This window comes from Pyrus communis, chromosome 4 (genome assembly GCF_963583255.1).
Source record: "Pyrus communis chromosome 4, drPyrComm1.1, whole genome shotgun sequence".
Taxonomy (NCBI): Eukaryota; Viridiplantae; Streptophyta; class Magnoliopsida; order Rosales; family Rosaceae; genus Pyrus; species Pyrus communis.
In genome coordinates this window covers 4,614,423-4,635,452 of record NC_084806.1, presented here as the reverse complement: position 1 = coordinate 4,635,452, position 21,030 = coordinate 4,614,423, and the positions used below count along the sequence as shown (strand labels likewise).

General features: G+C 39.6%; 3 protein-coding genes across 3 annotated transcripts; 2 read left to right on the top strand and 1 right to left on the bottom strand.

Annotated features, from left to right (window-relative positions):
* Window positions 1-688: 688 nt before the first annotated feature.
* LOC137731657 (uncharacterized) lies at window positions 689-5,003 on the top strand. Its single transcript, XM_068470835.1, has 14 exons — window positions 689-1,017; window positions 1,122-1,274; window positions 1,366-1,464; window positions 2,256-2,357; window positions 2,607-2,750; window positions 2,862-2,956; window positions 3,048-3,177; window positions 3,250-3,354; window positions 3,658-3,764; window positions 3,849-3,900; window positions 4,164-4,253; window positions 4,345-4,429; window positions 4,504-4,568; window positions 4,691-5,003. The coding sequence occupies exons 1-14, from the start codon at window positions 925-927 to the stop codon at window positions 4,778-4,780; spliced, it is 1,410 nt and encodes a 469-aa protein (XP_068326936.1). The 5' UTR covers window positions 689-924; the 3' UTR covers window positions 4,781-5,003.
* Window positions 5,004-5,284: 281 nt separating this feature from the next.
* LOC137733031 (LEAF RUST 10 DISEASE-RESISTANCE LOCUS RECEPTOR-LIKE PROTEIN KINASE-like 1.5) lies at window positions 5,285-7,839 on the bottom strand. Its single transcript, XM_068472256.1, has one exon. It carries the CDS (start codon window positions 7,668-7,670, stop codon window positions 5,661-5,663), a length of 2,010 nt encoding a protein of 669 aa, XP_068328357.1. The 5' UTR covers window positions 7,671-7,839; the 3' UTR covers window positions 5,285-5,660.
* A 3,622-nt stretch (window positions 7,840-11,461) lies between these two features.
* Window positions 11,462-16,329, top strand: LOC137732267 (uncharacterized). Its single transcript, XM_068471573.1, has 4 exons — window positions 11,462-12,247; window positions 14,477-15,076; window positions 15,163-15,451; window positions 15,956-16,329. The coding sequence occupies exons 1-4, from the start codon at window positions 11,597-11,599 to the stop codon at window positions 15,988-15,990; spliced, it is 1,575 nt and encodes a 524-aa protein (XP_068327674.1). The 5' UTR covers window positions 11,462-11,596; the 3' UTR covers window positions 15,991-16,329.
* The last annotated feature ends 4,701 nt before the right edge of the window (window positions 16,330-21,030 follow it).

The window sequence follows — 21,030 nt, the reverse complement described above, 5'->3', positions numbered from 1 at the left end:
CAAAAATTAACAACAAATTTATAAAAATATAAAAATAAATGTGTGAATAGCACCAACAATTCTCAAAACTTGCACATCATAAAAGTGAATATCCACAGGCACAGGCGTCGTTGTGTGCTTTTGTTATTTTCCCCCATATTGGTTATCATTGGGGTGGGATTGAAATTGAACCCCGAATAGTGAATAGAATCAGATCCAAATTCCAGATGTTACTGCCCCAATCGCATAAGGAATAAGCCCAATACCAAGTTGGGTCTGATTCTGATATGCCTTACTCCAAAATATGACAAGCTTTTTAATACGTTTTACTTATTAAGAAAACTATACATTGAAATGGCACCTGGTTGCTTATGGTATAAGATTTGTTATTTTCTTTTTTACGTGGACGAAAAATGATGCGTAAACGACAACGAAAAAGATGATTTATTATGAACAACGAAAAAGATTAAACAAAATTAATTAAATAAGATTATCATTTCTTCATTTCGACGGTTAACGCATAAGAAATTTAGTACACGTTCCTATTTGAATGTATATGCATTACATGACGTATCAATCTTCGTGTATCAAAATTTGGTAAGTTTTGGTACATAACATATCTACTTTGTTGTTTACAAAAATAATATGTGATTTATTAGGATAAATATGTGGATTATTAAGCCATTGAAAAAATCACACGAAAAGACTTCTTTAAGAAAATCAAGAACAAAAGGGCGAGTAGGCCGATGCCAATATCAGACCACGCACCAAACCAACCGTGACAGCTGAGAACGACCTTCGTATTTCCTCTACTATTTTCACACTGATTTTCCGATTTACAGGCAAAAGAAAACAAAACCCAGCACCGGTTTCTGCAAAAAAGCTGTCTTCTTTTGATCGGCGGCGAGTAGAGTGGTAGCCTCAGCTAGCTAGAGAGAGTTAGAAATGAAGGGAGAGTTAAAAGTGGACAAGTTTGGATACGAGGTGAGGACCTCTTCAGACGCCTGCATCTCCGCCATCAACGCCTTCTACGACCAGGTGGGTACCATCGATTTTTTACTCTTTCTCGATTTCTCTGGCTTTGGTGTGGGAAAATCTGAGATGGGTTTTTGAGATTTTCCATTTTTGACGAGTGAATGAAGGTTTTGAATTATGGCCGACGGCGGTCAGTGATATTGGAGGCGGCAGCGCACGACGGCCAGTGCGTGCTTGCTAACATACTGGCTGCCCATTTCCTCTCCTCCTCCGATCCTTCTCGTGCTCCTCCTCATCTCCAAGCCGCCAAGTCCCAGCTGGTGAGTTTCTTTGGTCAAATTTAACCCTTTTTTTGTTGATTAATTTTGGATATTTACTTATGTGGCGTGATGGGAAATTTGTTGTGCAAAGGAACAAGCTACCCCGTACGAGAAAGCAGTGTTTGCTGCTGTCAATAGTTTGATTTCTGTGGATAGAGACGATGATGTTGCCTTTGAGTTGCATTCAAAGGTGGGCCAGCGCCAGTTTCTTTCTATTGGGTTTTTATTTCCTTGATGAGCATATCTTACTTGGTTTCTTAAGCTTTTAATTTGCCAGGAGAATCCTCTCCGCATCCTCAAATCGTGACCGTGTACATCGTTTATCGTGCGATGAGTTTTCGGTCGTATACTATTCATATTTAATTTAAAATAAAAGTATTTAAAATGATTTCTGACTCGACGATGTACGATGAATATACACTGATCTCATATCCCCACAAAGAGGATCCGGAGAGGATCCTCGTTCTTTAATTTATGGTTTCTTGGCAATTGTAACAAGGTCGTTAGTAACTATTTGGTCAGTGATGCTGGTATGGCGGATGATCCAGCGCAGAAACTGAGTTGGAAATCTGCCTCAAACTATAAACTTCTTTCACTTCAAATTCCAATTTTATGTATAAAGAGTTCACTGCTTAATCCTTTACATGATTGCTCAATCACCTGTCTATGGAAAATCTGCTCTTATGATTTAGTGGCATCTTCTCTAGTTTGCATAACCGATATATCATCCCGAAGCCAAGACATAAATGGGTGTTAATTAAGCATGATTTTGCTCGGATGTTTTCAACTATGTTTTCAATTGCTTGCTTCTCTTTGTTTTTGAAAATGGCAGATATGGTAGGAGACACACTGTGTGGTTCAAGTATTTTGTATAAGAATGACAGCCCTTCAACATAAGTTTAGTCTTTATTGTTTGTAATGGCTCTGTCGGTTAAATGTTAGTTCTTTATTTATTTTTTATTTTTATTTATTTTTTTGCAGCTCTTGAAATGTTTCCCTAAAGATTTGGCTTCTCTGAAAAGGGCCCAAGTGCTCTGCTTCTACATTGCTCGACCTGATCTATCGTTGGATCTTGTTCAACAGGTTCATTTCTGTATGTGATGTCTATATTTTCGTTGAATAATGTTGAGCACAGTGGAAGATATGTAATTTGTTAGCCGCTATTTTTCTGGCATCTTGCATGAGTATTGAGCAATTTCAACCAAATAATAAAAGTTTATGGCGTAAGATATAGGTATTAGGAGAGCACATTTTTCTGCGGTTTTGAGTGTTTTAAATAGTAGTCGAATCATTTTACATTTTCTCAATTCCCTCGTAACAATTTTCTAACAGGTTCTTCCCAGTAATGAAAAAGAAGATTACGTGTACGGCATGCTTGCTTTTCCTTTATTAGAGCTTGGACGAATGGAAGAGGCTGAGAAAGCTGCAAAAAAGGGATACGAGATCAACAAGCATGACAACTGGGTGCAACATAATGTGAGCTTTAATCATTTACTCTGCTTCATATCACTATCTGTTAGTTGTGCAAGAAGTTTCTAATGCTTAAGTTCTTGATTGTAATTCATGTGTTCTTAACTTCTTATGCAGATGTGCCATGTTCTTCAGTATAATTGCCACTTTAAAGAAGCAGTAGAGTTCATGGAAGAATGTTCACCTTCATGGGATTTGTGTTCGTCATTCATGTATGCATATTGAATTAGTTTATAGTTTGAATTTTTTTTTTTCTTTCACTTTACTTGGTAATTAGATGCTAATAAGTGTGACAATCATCAGGCTTACACACAATTGGTGGCACGTAGCTCTTTGTTATTTAGAAGGCCATGCTCCAATCCAAAGAATCCGAGATTTATACGACCATCGAATCTGGAAGGAGTTGGAGAAACCTGATGCTGCACGTCCAGAGGTTTGTTGAAAGTATTTTTTTAGATCACCCGGCTCTTTTGCATCTTCGGTTCCTAACGTCTTGTGCAATTAGGTCTACTTGAATGCCCTTGGGTTGTTGTTACGGGTGCATGTTCGAGGTGAAATGGATGCCTTTGAGGACCATTTGAAGACTTTAGCTAATTGTGTGACAGATCAAGTAAGTTAAACCTTGGGTTCATTTTCATTTTTCTCAAGAGGTGAGCTCGTTTATGCAGCAAAGAATAGTGATTTGAAAAGTGCAGAATACACCCATAGAATAAGGGATAGCTTGTATAAATGTGTAGAAGGAGAATATTTATTAATTTTTCGATCGCTAGAACTATAATTTAGGAAAGAATTATATGAATTGGTATCTCTTATTGCAATGTTATTTTGCTAGGTGATGGGCATTCCATGCTTTGTGTGCTTTAATTGTTGTCAGACACAGTTCTGTTATCTGAATTTGTTCCATTTTGTTCAGGCCAACTGGTATTTAGAGTGGCATCTTGACGTGTTAATTTTATGGGCGTTGACTTGTACTGGTGAAATTTCAAAGGCAGAAGAATTACTTAAGGGCTTAAAATCCAGGTGAAATAACCTTCCACTCATTCAAACGCACTCTATCAACCATTATCTTTCAATGTATTAATTCCTACTTTGGTCCTCATGTAGAATTGCAAAGATGAACAAAAAGAAGCAACAGTTCATGCAGAATGCAATGCTGGTTTGTTCATTTCTTTCTGCATCGTCTCTTCAAAGTTAGCTTTATATTTGTATTCTATGTTGGTCTCATGTTATACCACCTACTGAATCTTCTTCGTAAGGGGAGCATAGCATTGAACGTTTTATGGGCAGTAAGATATCGTGTTGTTACTTTTATCCAGGGCTCTTTTACCCATACTATCAGCAAGAGAATGAATTTAGAAGATTATCGTTGTTATGTTTGGTTTGTCATTATAAATAACAGGACAATATCTTCGTTATCAGCTTGCAGAAGCCACGTACGAGTATGGGAAGGGTAATGAAAAACAAGCATTAGAATTGCTTGGTCCTGAATTTGATGCAGATAACTGCAAGGTATTAACATTGAGAACTGATTTCCTCGTCTTATTCTTCTCTATTTCCACTTAGAGTAGCGCTAAAGAATTCTTATGTACTATCATTCAAGATGATCGGAGCATCGGGTGAACAGCTTGATATATTCAATGAAGTCTGGTACTGTATGCTGCTTAACAATGGACAAGCTGCAAAAGGTATGATACACACGCTATTGTTTCGCCATCAAGCCCCACCGGTGGCTTTCTTCTGACTTGTGTGCGGATTTCAGCGATTGAAGTGCTTGAGAAGCGGATCAAAACAAGAGAGGGTATCCCCTTCTTTTGGCGCCTGCTGGTATATATATCTGCCATACTAAATGACATACTTTAGCTTCGTGCTCCTCGATTAGAATATGAGCAACAGGAACGATTTCAATCTGAACAGTTTCATGTAACAGCTTCATGTCTTGCTTGCAGGAGAGAGGCTATAAACTGGCGGGCAGGGAAGAGGAGGCAGCAACTGCAAGTGAGGAAGCCAAGCGTTTGGAGAACGCATATTTCCCGTAACCAGTAAGATATCACAGCCAAGCCGAACACTTGCACATCTCCATGACCGTGGAGTGAGAAAACCAGGTGTTGTATATGTCCCCTGTATTATGTGTACTATCTTTCAACGTTACATTGTACTTCCAATGTTCCATCTACATGGCATTCTCGTGTAACATGAACAAATATTTACATTTTGTTTCAACTAAAAGAACAACCTAGTTTCCTACTTTGGAAACAGTTAGTTGATGCTTCTTTCGCAATTATGTGTTTACAACGGGAAAACGAAAAAACAGGGTAAGACAGCCTAACCAGCTTGATGGTTAGACACTCCCACAGGAAAACAGGCTCCGATGTATTTGAGTACAACTTGTACACTCGCCATTCCACACATTTAACTTCAACATGTCCGTTTCTCCTGTTCCCTTAACTTGATAACGGGAATATAAATTCGGGATGGCTAAAATCCTCCACTTTCGTAGACAAATTAATTGAGAAACCAAAATTGAAAATTCCATGCTAGAAATCACATTTATTATAATGCTTCGATATATGACACAAAAACAATGAACGATAGATGTGCGGTTTAGGATTCAATGGTCGACGATTGATTGAATTGGAAATATAACTCAGCAGACGTGAACAAAACGCCAAAATTTGATTTGGAAGGAGATTATAGAATACAGAGAGAGGGAGAGAGTAAAAGCCAGAAGTAGGCGAAAAGCAGAGGGGAGTTCCAAAGTTTAACCAAACACAAATCCATTCCTGTACTCACATGTCGCAGCTATCTCTGACTTTCCCCTCACTCTTTCACTTCAGTGACTTCACTTGTCGGTCAAAACCCACACATGCACACCAGACCCCACGCCCCGCCCACGGGCCCCGCACACGTCCAATCAAATCATCCCTTTGCCACGTCCTCACCCATCACGTTCGAACTCGAAGCCCGGGACACCCCACGTATGCGGTTCCTGATCCGCTTCAGCTCCTCCACCACTTCCTTGGCGTCCGGCCTGTCGTCCTTATCCGCCGCAACGCACCTGAACGCCAGCTCAGCCGCCGCATACACGCCGTCGGATACGTCCCCGTCGACAACCAGAACCGGGTCCACCACCTGGTGTAGCAGGCCCGTCTGGATTTTCTGCACCACCAAATCCGCCAGCGCCAGCTCCCTCTTGTCCCTCCGCTGGTCCACCGCCTTCAGCCCCGAAACTAGCTCCAGTAAAACGACACCGAAACTGTACACGTCACTCTTGTCGGTCAACCGGAACGACCGGTGGTAATCCGGGTCCAAGTACCCAGGCGTCCCCTGCGGGCCGGTCCAAACGTACCCGGAACTGGACGACGTCCTTTCGGGGAAAACCAAGAGCCTGGAAAGCCCAAAGTCCCCGACTTTAATCCGCATATCTTTCTCGACGAAGATATTCGACGACGTTATGTCTCTATGGACCACCGGTGGCACCACCGAGAAGTGCAGGTACTCCATAACCATTGCGGTTTGCAGAGCAACGTCGACTCTCACCTGCCACGTCATCGACCCTTTCCGGTAGAGGCTCTTGGGGCCGTGGAGGTGGTCCGCGAGGGTGCCGTTGGGGACGTAGTCGTAGACGAGAAGGAGGCCTCTCGGGTCGCTGCAGTAGCCGTGGAGTTTGACTAAATTTGGGTGGTCAATGGAGGAGAGTATTAGGATTTCGTTACAGAAGCATTTGTTGGAGAAGGCTTTACCGGATGCGGCGGCGCCGCGGAGGGGTTTGTGGAGGTGTTTTACGGCAACGACTCTGCCGTCGTAGAGCTGACCCAGATATACAGACCCGAACCCGCCGTCCCCGATTTTGCGTTTCGGGTCGAATTGGTTTGTTGAGGATTCAAGCTCTTCGTATGTGAAAACTGGCGGGAGGAGGTTGGCGGAGCGGTGGCGGTGGAGGAACAGAGTTGTTGGGTCTTCTTCTGTTGCAGCGGAGCTTAATCTTTTGGACCTGAAGACGGCTATGACAACAGAGACGACGAGTAGGAAGCAAGCCAATGTGAACACGGAGGACAAGATGGCGATTCGATTCGGGTTGTCTTTGCTAATCCACGGCGGCGTGAGGTGAGTTTCGTCGTAAAAACAGAGGAATGGCTTATTTGGGTCGGAGGAGTTAAAGCCGCAGAAGCCATTGTTGGACTTGCAAGCTCTGCAGCTGGAAAAGTAAGAGTCTTGAGCTTCGTCCCACTCCAGCTCGATCCCAATTTTGAGGAAATCGTCGAGAAAGCTCAAGACGTCGTCGTGGCAGCCCTGCTGGGTGACAGGGCGGTGCGGAGATCCGCAGTCGTTGAGAAGCTTGAGTGGGTGTTTGATGAGCTTGCAGTCCCAAGGGCAATGGCTGCAGTTGGGAAGATTTGGCGGGAAGCAAGGCTCGAGAACTGAGAGGCGGGAGCAGGAGGCGTCGGATATTCGGAATGGGGTGGCGGAGATGTTGATCGAGCGGCTAGGAATGGAAGGATAGTTAGAGGACGAGCAGTTTGTGACTGTTGAGTTGGTGGTGTGGGGAGAGAGGAGAAGTGAGGAGGCGATGGGATCGTAGCCGATGAGAGAGAAAGAGAGGTTATTGATGGAGATGGTGGAGTGGGGGGCAGAGCATTTGATTTGGAAAGAAGGGTGACCGCAGCCTGGTGAAGAAGAGAAGGGGAACGGCGGCGGTGAAGTGAATGGTGGACATGAAAATGTGGAGGAGGACGATGGTTTTGGGAAACATGAGTGGGCGGCGGTGGCAGCTGAGTAGAGTGTTAGGAGGATCAGGACTGAGAGCGCGACGGAGTGTGGTGGTAGTGGTGGTGGAGGCATGGATGTGGAAGGGAATGGGAGTGAGAAGGGAGTGTAAAGAGTGAAGTTCCAGTAGTCATGAAAGGAAAAAAAATTGAGATTTTGCATCCGAGGGTCACGTGAAGTGAGGTGGAGATCGAGAGAGAGGACAAAAAACCTCGAAAGCGGTGGTGGACCTGGTGGGTGAATAGTGGTGATCGAGGTGGGTTGAATAATGGTGAAGAGCTTTTCATTGTGAGCTGAGTTTTACGTTGAGTACCATTTACCGTTATAAGTATTGGACGATCTGTATTCACGAGATTACAGTAAAAATAATAATTCAAATTATCCTAGTTTATATAATGTTAATCACGAGCTGGTGATTTAGTGGTAAATGGTGGATTCCGAAACTTCTTTCAAACTAAAAACTGAAGGTCTCGGGTTCGAAACCCGCTGCTGGTATGGAAGCCAGACTTGTGGTTAAAAAGAGGCTAAAATGCTTTTATGAGTCTTTCCGACCTTCAAAAGAGCCGCGGCAAGCTGGTTGAAAAATGCCGGACGCAGGCTCGCTTACACGAAGGTAGAGTAAAGTCAGCCAACCGTTAGCAATCAACGCTAAAACTTCTATGCTTAATAAATTGTGGAAGCTTAATATCCCTCCTAAACTTAGTATTTTTGCACCACCGAGAGTATTTTCAAACTCAATGAAAGAACTAATTTGTTATTTTATATAGATATATTCAATGAGTTTTATGGCAATGTATTTTTTATTCGTGGTGGCAATCAAGGTTTGTGTTCATGCAGTAAAACGTCTTCTACAAGAAAATTTTAATTATTGTGATCAAAGATCCAACAATTAAAATTTTCAAATATGCTATAACAATCTTTATATTTCTCGAAGTTGAAATTACAACCAAGTAGTCTAGCTTTATCTCCATTAAATTGATATGTAACAAAAATAATACTTTTCTCAATTTAATCTTCACAGTTCAATTTTTGTAATACGGATTGCTGAAGAAAAATTAGTAAAACTACAAGACGAATAAAGTGGTGGGAATGTTATTTACCTCTTCCTTCCCTTTTCCATTTCTTCTATTCTCTTACCTTTCATTTTCCATGGTGAAGAATGCTTTTACTTTTATCTTTATAGAATGTCACATCACATTCAGACATACTTTAATTTTTTTGGAAGAGAATCCTCTCTTGAGCTTAGGATGAGAATTCTCCTGATCACAAAATTCGGACCGTTCAAAATTAATTTAACGGCTTCAAACAGGAGGTTCTCTAAAAATTATAATAATTGCAACCGTTAAATTAAATTTGAACTGTCCGAATTTCGTTGTCAAGAGGATCCCCATCCTATGCTCAGGAGAGGATCCTCTTCCAACTTTTTGAAGCTCTGAAATTACTTTGGTATTATTAACAGAAGCTTCAGATCTCTCCCTTCAAAATGATTGCCATTTTATTATTTGCTTGATTACTTCAATTATGACACGATTTTGCTTTATATATGCAAGGATTCTTATCAAGAATGAAGTTTGCAGCTGTTTTGTACGGTCAATGGTAAAAAAAAAAAAAAAAGGTTTGTAATTGCGGGATTAGGATTCTTTTTGGGAGAATTCTAAGGATCAATTAATTATTGTACATCGTACGGTTATAAATTATTTTAAATTTTAAATTGAATATAAATAGTACCTACAAAAACTAATCTCGCAATATACGATGAACTGACACGATTAATTAATCTTCAAATCTCTACAAAAAGAATCCAGTGAGAATCCTTGTCTGTACCTGCGGATAATTAATTGTTCTGAACAATACAAAAACTGGGTCCGTCTGGTGTGCGTGTTTAGGGCTGCGGCTGATGGAGGGATAGATGTGGTGTATGTTTTTTTTTTTTTTTTTTTTTTCAAGTTTTTCTTTTATTTTTTATGAATTAGAAAATGTACATTTGATTAACGGTATAATCTAGCATTTATATTAATTTTGCTGTTTTACATATTTTTCATATTTAACTTTCATGTGGTGTATTTTTGTTGGTTTACATTGCTGTCATTTCCGAATCCCTTCCACCTAATCCTTCTCATCAAATAATCCGGATCTTTGAAATTTGATCAAATGGTTAAAAATACAGGTTTACTTTAAAAGTTATAATAACTTTAGCCGTTTGATCAAATTTTAAGGATCCATATTATTTGATAAGCAGGATTAGATGGAAAATATCCGAAAAGGATCCCCTTCCAATTAGATAGTATCAGAGGTTTAGTACAATTTTGCATATTATATTTCCGATTTGTCTGCATCATTGGAGATGCTCAATTAGATAGTATAAAAGGACGGGAGTTCCAGTCATTGTACCTCAAACCTGAGGTAGGCCCACGTCTGGATGTGTACGTCGATGTTATTGTGGAAAGCCCATCTCGTTATTAATGGCCCAGTATAACTTAAGTTCCTTGAGACAAGAAATTGCATGGCCCATACAAAAAGTTGATAGGATTGCAATGCACGAACTAAAACTGCATGGCCCATGGCACTTTATTTCTCGGTTTACTTTTTGTATTTGGTTTATTTTTCTTTTGTTTAATTATTTAGACTAGCGGCACGTAGTGGACTAATCTGGTGGTTGAGAGCCTTTTATGCGTCACGATTTCAAATTTTCTCTAACTCGTATTAGCATAAATTAATTTAGAATATCATTTGTAATAAAAATTTATTTAAATTATTAAGTTGTTTAAGTTGCAATCAGTTAGAACCTGATGTATACATTGTATTGCAGAAGTCGACTTCATTTTTTTTGCATTAAAATGCTCATAGTAGTGTATCTTAATATTGTTTTAGTTTAAGACTCGTTTGTAACTGCTTTTAAAACTGCTAAAAGTGTAGTTTGTGAAAATGTTTTTGAAACTGATATTTAGTAAAATGCAATTGATCCTGGAAAATCACTTGAAGTGTTGTTGCTTCTTGCAGAAAACAATTTAAATACTTTTGGAATCCAAAAAGATTTTCCTTAAAATCCGTTCAATCATTTTAAAAACCTTTTCAAAGTGGCCCTTAATCTCTCTTAGTTTAAAAAGGACAATTGAAGGGAATGCATGAATCTTTTTAATATTTGGTAAACAAAAATACATGAATTAGTTCTTATTATTTTTGGTACGAGATAAATTATCGTTAGAAACAAAGAATATAGTATGTGAATATCATAAATGTTTTGTTTTTTTGGTCAAATATCGTAAATATTTTGCTAGTAGTAGAGGAGTCGGGTCCAAAATTTTTTGACCGACTGACTGCATGCGAAGAATTGTCCAAAATAATCTGGTCTGTCCACTAATGTGAAGTTCTAGATGATACGGCAAACGCCCTCGTACGCGTTGCCATTCCAAGACAAAACCAGTCTCTATAAGCCATCGATAGTCACAAGCCCTAACCCTAATTCCTATACATATGACGTGAGCCCAACTTCTTCGACTCGTCAATGAATTGTTGCCACCGGGAAATTTCGTGGGTCATCACCAAAGTCCCTTATCGTCATTTCCTTCTCATTTTTCTTCTTGCGCAATCCAAACGCTTGACAATACTAATCTTCCAATCAAGTGTCTATTTGTTTTTAGGAGGTGAAAAGATCGTTCTCTTAACTCTTTTCACTCGAGTTTAAACTATTTGTCATCATATCATCGTTGCATGATTGTTATATTATCGTTACATGATTGTTATATTATCGTTCAATCATCACTTGTGATAAATACGTATTCGTTATTAAATTCATGAAACAGGTTATCCCTACTGATTCCCCTAAACACTTCAATTTAACTTTAACATATTGTTTTATCACTTTTACCATAAAAACTCTTCTAGGATAAGTGCTTCCTACGAGTCCATCCCAAACGAGCCTAAAAGTGACTATAATATAAACCATCTAGAAAAGCAGTTTAATACCAACAAGCAAAACCCAACACACCCACCCTTTTCCCAAACCCCAATTTTATTAAAAATTTCACGTACTATACTCCTAGTCAATTTTCATCCGCATCCACAATCTCATTTTTTGACCATCAATCATGGAGTTCTTCAACACCGCCAGGGCGGTCAAGCTGCGAAGCCACCTCGACAAGTACCTCGTCGCCGACGACAACATGGAGTCCGTCCGCCAGAGCCGGAACGGCACCTCCCGAAAGGCCCGGTGGACGGTCGAGCTTGTTGAGAACAAACGCCACGCCATCCGTCTCAAGAGCTGCCACGGCCTATACCTCACCGCCACCGACCTCCCCTTCCTCCTCGGCATGACCGGCAAGAAAGTCCTCCAGGCGGAGGCCGACAAGCTCGTCGGCTGGAAGTTCGAGTGGGAACCCATACGCGACGGGTTCCAGGTCAAGCTGCGGACGTGGTGCGGCAAGTACTTGCGCGCCAACGGTGGGCCGCCGCCGTGGCGAAACTCCCTCACTCACGACGATCCCTCCACGTCATCCACCCACAACTGGATTTTGTGGGACGTTCTGGAGGCGGAGGTTCCGGCGTCAGAGTCGTTGACTGACTTCTTGCTGTCGCAGCAGTCGAGTTTTTCGTCGTTTTCCGACGAGCCTAACGGGGTGGAGTACGGGTCGCCCCTTTCGGTGTTTTCGACCAAGTCGCCTAGAATTATGTCTCCTAAGCCGTCGTCGAAAAACCTGGTTATGATTCCGAAGCCGTCGTCGAAAAACCTGGCTAAGCAGGTATGTTTAGTTTTTGCTTAATTAATTTTAGTTAATTAGTCATATTAATCGGGATTAAATTTTAATCAAGCATCCTTGTTTGATCATGACTTACCATGTTGATTGTCTCTGATTAACCATTGTCACATTTCCATTTTTTTCCTTTTCACACTCGTGTATTCTTTTTGGTTTTTAATTATTTTTCAATCAAACAACTATAAAAAAAAAAATAATAATAATAAATGCATGATAAAAATAAATAAAATTACGTAAATCACTTTTCTTAATTAATTACCAGATAAATTGCTGGTTCATGCTAAAAGTGCTTAATGGTTGAATTAAATTATATGGTCATGCATTTAGGCAATGGAATAATGTTTGGTGATTGGACATGCATGTAGTGTGTACACTCCTGATTCCTAAGGGATGTGCTATCCATACATCCCATTTTACTTCTTACACACCTTTTAATAATTTATATCCGTTGATCTTATTCAATTCATCCAATCCGACAGTCGAAAATTAAAAAGATGCGTCACATCCCATTCCTAATTGAGTGAGGAATCTTGCATTTTGGGCAAAAAGACATTGACCGATTTGATGCATGTATTGCGCAACTTTTATTTTTCTATTTAAATTTTTTCCACAAGAAATTGTTAGGAATCAAATCAGAAAGTTCCTTTAAAATATGAAATGAACTTACATGTCATTGAGTCTGTACTTTTAAGTTACTTTTCAATATTAGATATATAAATACATAGTATATGCTCAGATAATATGTGTGTTCACTAGTGACCAAACCATCTTGATAAAAAAACCATCTCGAAAAAATGAGACGGATGCGTAACTATCATCAATTAGCCCGTGATTTAGCCCTAATTAGCAATGTTGAATTGCAACTAGCGTGTAAACGTATATTTACGTAGCTACTAAACACAATACCATTTCCGTATATTTATTGAAGTTGATGGAATTTAGTTCTCTAATTGCAATATAATCTCAAAAATGCACATACTATGTCACCAACCCTTCCCCACTACAACTTAATGCCGCACTACTTCATTAGTACACATCACATTTGGTCAAGTCTTCACTCCTTTCCTCTCGATCCCTCATCGTGCCGTATTATATTGTACACGTGTCATGAAATAGACATTACACCTTTGTAGTGGAAGTGGACAATTTGTAGTGTAAGTGGACAATTCTACCCTCATCTACAAAAATATATTAAGAAAACACTTGGTAGATTTTACTTGTCACGGATTCGATATTTTTAGGTTGGCTTAAATGTGTGATATTTTTTGGGCTAGTTAGGTGTGCTACCATAAATTTAAAAAAAAAAAAGGGAAAATTTTCAATAGTATCTTAACCACTAACCTCATTTTATTATTAAACCTACCACTTGAAAGATTTAGTCAACTCAAGTCTAAGTGAATGACTTGGTGACAACGCAAATCTAATAAATTTTCATATAAATTAACATTTTTTTATTGTTGGTGAACTAAAAATTTACTAGTTTGCGTTGTCACGAAATCATTCACATAGAATGGAGTTGACTAAATTAGCATTCTTATTCATTTATCCAAAAGGTAAGATGGTAATTTCAAGAACAAATTTGTCAATTTGGATCTTCTTCGAACCTTAGTATCTGGATTTGACTAAAAAATTCAAGCTCTTGGTCAGTGTGAAAAAAAGATTGGAGCCCTGAGTTTGTGTGAGGTAGATCAATAAAATGAGTTAGTAGAATTGTCAAATTCAATATGAATGATCCGAATTGTCTGATTCTTAAGCTCTGAACAATGAAATTCAGAGAGGATCTCTGTCGCATACTCCTCCCTAGGAACTCCCAACCCCATATTGTCCATGTTTTGAATGCGACTCTAGGTTTGTTTTATTTGGTGACCCTATGTGTAATTTGCGTCTGATGCATCCTATATCAATAATAATTAATAACAAGAAAATGCACTCGGGCCAGGCCCATGAAGGGAAGTCGGCCGCTCAAAGGCTCTCCACGCGGAACCCATAAAGAGATTAGGCCACGTGAGTGACACGTGTACAGAACCGCGTGGCAAATCACGCTGTAGGTGATGTAAGCTCACTGGCATTTGTCGTTGCTTGATCAGTACAAGTTTGAAATTCATCACATCTTCAAAGCGTACACTCCACATTTGCTTGTCCGAATTAGATTTTCAGAAACCGAAAAATCCGTTAGATCTTCCGATTTTTTAATCCGAAACCATTTTTCCGCAGATGCATACCAACAAGTTCCGAATCGGAATGGACTTCTTCCGCAACGCCAAGGCGGTGCGCCTCCGCAGCCACCTCGATAAGTACCTCCTAGCCGAGGAGGACGAGGAATCCGTAATCCAGGAGCGAAATGGATCATCCAAGAGAGCCCGGTGGACCGTCGAGTTCGTGCCCGACTCCGACAACATCATCCGACTCAAGAGCTGCTTCGGCAAGTATCTCACCTCCTCCAACCAGCCCTTCCTCCTCGGGATGACTGGCCAGAAAGTGCTGCAGACTCTGCCGCAGCGGCTCGACTCCTCGGTCGAGTGGGAGCCCGTCATGGATTGCAAGCAGGTCCGGCTCAAGACCCGGTACGGAAAATTCCTCCGAGCCAATGGGGGACTGCCGCCGTGGCGGAACTCGGTGACTCACGACATTCCTCACAGAACCGCAACGCAAGATTGGGTTCTGTGGGATATCGATGTTGTCGAGATTCGTACCACCTCTCCGGCTGCTTGGCCCTCCGGACCGCCGCCGCTTCCCCATTCTGATTCTCTGGATTTCGATTCCAGCTCCCCATCAGCCGCTTCCGTCAAATCCAACCATTTTTCAAGACAAGGGGTTTGTTTCTGAATTGGGTTTTCTTAAAGTTCGATTTTTTTTTCTTCGATTTAATCTAATTTAATTTGATGAATTATAAATTGCAGTCGAGTGATTCTTATGTGGAGTCGCCGCCGAAGGAGGGGAGGACTATATATTACCAGATAGCTGAAGATAACGGCGATGTGAATGATGAAGCAGTGCAGGGCTACTCTATGACTTTTAAAGGAATCGGGGTTGATGAATTGACTCGTAAGCTCGAGGAGGAAACCGGGATTGAGGGGATCATCGTTTGTGCTCGAAGCCCTTTGAATCACCAGCTCTATCCACTTCGATTGCAGCTTCCCCCGAACAATGTGACCATGCAGGTTGTCCTGGTGTTGCCGAATTCAAAAGGTGAGGCTTTTGTTAATTTCGATTAATCACTGCTACCATTAGTTCATGTTCAACGTACTAATTGTGATCAATTCTGCGAGTTCTGATGCCGTTTTGCTGAAAAATTTTGTGAACCGAAAGTGACAACTAGATAGCATTGGCTTCTCCATATAAAGATGTGCTGTTTTAGTCTTATAAGGAGCGAAAATGTCGATTTGTAGAACGGAAAAATAGAGTGTCTATTAAATGCATTACAGTATATGGCTCGGAATTGAAAATCTCATAACCATTTCCAATTAGAGTATTTAGAATCGTGCTACTTGTAGCAAGATTGAAGTTAAAAGACAATGCTTGTCGAGAGAGCGATTCAATGCTCTCGTTAATTTCTTTTGGTTTTTCTTGTTAACTGAGTTGTAAGTGACATAATCTGTTTGTAGATTTTCAATTCCCGATTGAGAGACTTGGATTGGTCTTGTCTTGTGCTGTTGCGTACGCCTGACCAATTTTTCCCTTTTGGTGTATCAGCTGGGAAAGATCTTGCAAAACAGGGTTTGTTATAGGAGGCATCGTCATCAAACGGAAATCAAAGTTTTGGTCCGGCTGCAAATATACACTCTCATCATCTTCTGCACATATTTTGATTTAGGAGACTTCTATGTATGGTATATACCAAGGATTTGAATCACCGGATAATGCGAAGTCCTGCCTTCGGTTGGTGTCGCAACAGCTTAAGTACATGATATGCAGAGAGTTGAAGGACTTGTGTTCTTGTCCTTTTTTTTTACTTGGGACTTAGTTAAATCTGTAAAAATTATGCTTTTGTATGAGCATTTTTAGATGAACTGGTGGCTTTGTTCCTCCGGTGATATTACATTTTATATATATATATATATTTTTTTTTTCTTCTTAAATATTAGAATTAAATTAAAATCTTCTAATTTCATACATCTTCTAATTCCAATAAATCTATCCGAAGTCCCTCTTGATCTACTTGAACCTGTGTACAAGTTCTTCGAGAAGGAGCCGCTTCCTTGTCTTCACTCTCAGTGTGCAAGGATTTTCAGCAATTCCAACTCCAAGTTTTGTCGAATGGTACATTCAGATTCAGACGCCGCCAAACCCCCACTTTTATTGGACATAACCGTGCCATGGATACCACATCCGAAACATTCCCTGCCCCTAAAACACCTAAGCCGCTCGGGTCTGTTGTCTCTGCGTACGGACACATCTACCATATTGCAGATCCCTGGTCAGGAAACTTGGGAGACACTGCCTCATTTTCCGTATTACATAGAGTGCCGCTACATGTTTATACGTGGTTACGCTGTTTGTCACGGTTGGATTTTGTTTTCCCTGCGTCACATAAATGGGGTCCAATTACAAATCTATGTCTTTCATATCAAGACACAAGAATGGCATCGAGTTACATCAGATCACACTGGCTTCGTCGGGAGGGCTGTGGTTGTAGACCAGACTATCTATGGCTTTTCGTTAACTTGTGATAAAGTGCTAGCGATCAATTTGGGATCAGTTTTGGTGAAGAGGGTAGCAATATTGCCTGTAGACTAAGCACACCCATACCGTTGCAAGTCCTGGATAGTGCTCTTAAGCCATCTCGATTCAGTGAGTTGACAGGGCAGTTGGTTCATCTGGGAGACAAGGATTTTTGTCTTGTCCAGACTAGAGACGACGAGTACTCTTTTGTTCGTCAAGATATTTGTATCACCACTTTTCAGATGGTTGCCGGAGAAGAAGGATGTCCCATGATCAAGACCGTGCATTCAACTGTGGACACCAATGAGTTGGTCCTTTTGGTATTTACTGCAGCTTCACGCCGTAAGTTTCCTTCAAGTCTCTCATTTTTATCATCTATAATGGTAACTTGTACGTCGCGGTTGTCTTTACCAGAAACACACATAATCTCAAGAAGTCATTGTCCTCACCTGAACAACTGGTTTGATCATTGACCTCACCTGAACAACTGGTTTGAACAAGTGCAAGCAGACCAAAATTATGATGCCCGTCGAAGAAATTTTAATGATGGGACCCAACTCTTTGTGCCTCTTTGGCGCACAAATATTTCGTAGGTTTCTATTTGTTTTTTTTTTACCTTTTTCTTTCAATATTTGTAGTTGCTTACGATTCTGTGCAGGAACTTACTGAGGGTTATTTGTTTTCTCTTTTTGGCAAATTACGTTCACGAAGGGCTGGCGAACTATGTCACTGGCGATCCGCTTCGACTAATCAATGTCCAAAGGAAACATTATTAGCTACTCTGAATTCAAGAAGGAGCTCATGCACTTTAGGAAACTAATGAGTACTTCGAATACTTGCTGGTCGGAGAGGGATGCATTTCTGAATTACTTTGATCATTGCAACGACAATATTCCGTAAGAGTTGTTTATGAATTCTCTCCATTTCAATTTTTTGAGTATTAAATAGTATTCTAATAAATGTGCTAGCTACTTTTCAACTTTTGATATGAAACATTATATGCGTTATGCTTTCATAGGGAAATTGAAATCTATCTATTAATTGAGATGATTTTTCAGGGTACCGGTATACATTGAAATATTGCTGGGCTATCCGCTTTTGAAGACTGCAAGAGAAAGAATGAACTTCATTAGCCATGTTAAGGCTGAACATAATAACTAGTGGACTTTTGGGAATTGGCAGAATGAATATTCTGCTTACGTGGGGTGGAATAAGAATTGGGAAACCTGGCCAGGATTACAACTATTCATGTTATACAAGAACTTCATAATCTCTCTTACGCTTCTTGAGGAACGTGACCTAGCACTATGATGAACATGGTGTTAGCATTGAAAAGGTTGACCAAGTCGTTCAGACTTATTTTCCTGGCTTTGTTGAAAGGTTACATGAAAGGTGCTACAGGGATGTGAAAACCATTGCTTCACTGGTGTGCTGGTAAAGTTTAGGGTTTAGGCTAAACCCTGGTAAAGTAGAGCAATGATGAATTAAATTAGACTATCAGGAGTTTGTTTTTGGAATTGTAGAGGTCAATACACATCCTTGTAGCACTTTTCATGTAACGTTTCAACAAAGCTAGGAAAATGAGTCCGAACGTCTTAAGTCAACCCTTTAAATGCTAACACCATGTTCATCATAGTGCGTGCTGGGCCACATTGCTCAAGAAGAGTAAGAGAGATTTTGAAGCTCTTGTATAACCTGAAAAGTTGTAGATCAGCTGCAAATATCCTGGTCAGGTTTTTACCAATTCTCATTCCACCCATATAAGCAGAATATTCATTCCGACATTTCTCAAAAGTCCACCATTTATTATGTTTAGCCTTAACATAGCTAATGAAATTCATTCTCTCTCTTGCAATCTTCAAAAGCGGATAGAATGGTACACTGAAAAATCATCTCAATTAATAGATAGATTTCAGTTTCCCTATGAAAGCATAACACATATAATGTTCCATATCAGAAGTTAAAAACTAGCTAGCACATTTATTAGAATACTATTTCATACTAAAAAAAAAATTAAAATGGAGAGAATTCATAAGCAACTCTTACGGAATATTGTAGTTGCAATGATCAAAGTAATTCAGAAAAGCGTCCCGCTCCAGCCAGTAAGTGTTCCAAGTACTGATTAGTTCGCGAAGCATGTTCCTAAAGTGCATTAGCTCATTCTTGAATTCAGAGTGGCTAACAATCCCAAGTTTCTTTTGGACATTGATTAATCGGAGCAGATCGCCCCCAATGACAAGTTTTTTTTTTTGTTTCTGTGTTTTTGTTTTGGGCTCAACCTTTGGGTTTGGTTTTTGTTTTGAGGTCCATATTTTAGTTTTGTGCTTTGTTTGTATTGGGCCTCTGTTTTATGTTGTATATTATGTGTTTTGTTGGTTATGAATTACCTTTGTCCAAAAGATAATCAAAAGCTTACAAATTTCAAGTAAGAACATACTCAAAATAATGAATCTCACGGTACATATTTCAATTAACAAACCACAAATAAAGTGGAATTCAAATTGATAAACTGGCAGAGGAAAATGCATTGACATTTTCATGCTATCCGCCTTGATGACAATATTCACGAGTATGAGATTTTATAGAAATAGATAATGAAATGAGTGAGAAAATAACAAAGAATGTTCATCCTTTTTCAACCAGAAGAGCAATCCAAAAAAAAAACAAAAACATAACTAAAAAAGAACCATCTTTCAATTTTAGCTCTTTGACACCATTGAAAAAACATTACAAAAAATTTTGGAAATCGTTACTTTACGCTAATAGGATCGTCCAATCGACCACCAAATACTTCTCGATGCCATAGATCTCGTCAACGTTGAACCAACAACCTAAGGGTGCGTTTGTTATACCGGACTGTCTTGGTCTGGACTTGCTTCAGGGACTAAGCTGGACTAGCTTAGTAAAGCGTTTGGTGCAGTGTCGGACCAAGAAGTAGGATAATGAAAACAGTACTATCGCTAGTTTAGTGTTTGCTCATACTATGACTACATTATTGTTCTATTTTAATTACTTTTTTTTTATTAAGGATATTATTAAAATTAATAATATTGGATGAGAATGAGACTCAAGAAAAATACAAAAACCAAATTACTCACTCGAAGATGTCCCCAATTGTTAGTCTTTATTGAAATCAACTTTGTAAATTGTAATAGTGATGTATTTAGGATGACACTAAGCCAGCTAAGGTAAAATGGGTGAGATTGTAGTCGCTAGTCAGCCACAGCCTTCGGTTTGGTTATCAGTACTTAGGAGCATCTCTGAAATTGTTCTATAACACTGCCCCGAAATTGCAGTCTTCAATCCCTGCTTGCAAAAGCAAAAGAGGTTATCAATCTCTCCCTACTACGGTCAAAAAGAGATAGCACAATTAAGATGATAGAACTGATCCAAAGTGATAAACTATAAGCTTCAATGAAATCAAATGGCAGCTGAAGAGTACGAAATAAACAAGAAAAATAATTAGCATCCTCATCTCATGAATATCAATGCACCAAGAAACAAAATACAAATCATTCAAAAATAAAAATAAACCTCAGGTCTATAGGTTTACATAAATGCAAGATGACATTTATGTAAACCTGTGTGGATGATGGAGAACATTAGTTGTTATTATATTGTAGTTGAGAAAAGCTATCTTTCTTCTTGTAATTCATTTGTAAATTTAGACGAATACCTCAGGTTTATGTATTACCATCACCCAGCTTTAAACCGTATAAACTTGTGTAGTTGATTGATTTTGTAATGTAAAAGATATAAAATCAAGAGATGACATGTAGAAGTCAAGATAAGTGGGAAGGGGATGCAAAGATAAGTGGGAAGGGGATGCAAGATGAGTGGAAGTCACAAAGCAGATAGCTTTTCATATGACCTCAAGGCTGATAAAGGTTAAGGACGCAATCCAATATCACCATAAGTTTGAGTTTACAACTAGAACAGTAGAGGCACTTGAAATTAGGATGATAAGATGGTAACTTCAATCTGGTTAATCAAATATTTTAGCTAGCAGCAAGGGGGTCAAGGCTCGATACCAAAGTCATACACTATGATTTTAAAGCACATTTCAACCAACAAAACCCAGAGTACTCTTGTCAAATATTAACAGC

Excerpts from the sequence above, each read along its gene's own strand:
- LOC137731657 (XM_068470835.1), top strand. The coding sequence starts at position 925 with ATGAAGGGAGAGTTAAAAGTGGACAAGTTTGGATACGAGGTGAGGACC. Across the intron at positions 1,275-1,365 it reads AAGCCGCCAAGTCCCAGCTG|GAACAAGCTACCCCGTACGA; the intron begins GTGAGTTTCTTT and ends TGTTGTGCAAAG. Across the intron at positions 3,765-3,848 it reads CTTAAGGGCTTAAAATCCAG|AATTGCAAAGATGAACAAAA; the intron begins GTGAAATAACCT and ends GTCCTCATGTAG.
- LOC137733031 (XM_068472256.1), bottom strand. The coding sequence starts at position 7,670 with ATGCAAAATCTCAATTTTTTTTCCTTTCATGACTACTGGAACTTCACT.
- LOC137732267 (XM_068471573.1), top strand. The coding sequence starts at position 11,597 with ATGGAGTTCTTCAACACCGCCAGGGCGGTCAAGCTGCGAAGCCACCTC. Across the intron at positions 15,077-15,162 it reads ACCATTTTTCAAGACAAGGG|TCGAGTGATTCTTATGTGGA; the intron begins GTTTGTTTCTGA and ends TATAAATTGCAG. Across the intron at positions 15,452-15,955 it reads GGTGTTGCCGAATTCAAAAG|CTGGGAAAGATCTTGCAAAA; the intron begins GTGAGGCTTTTG and ends TTGGTGTATCAG.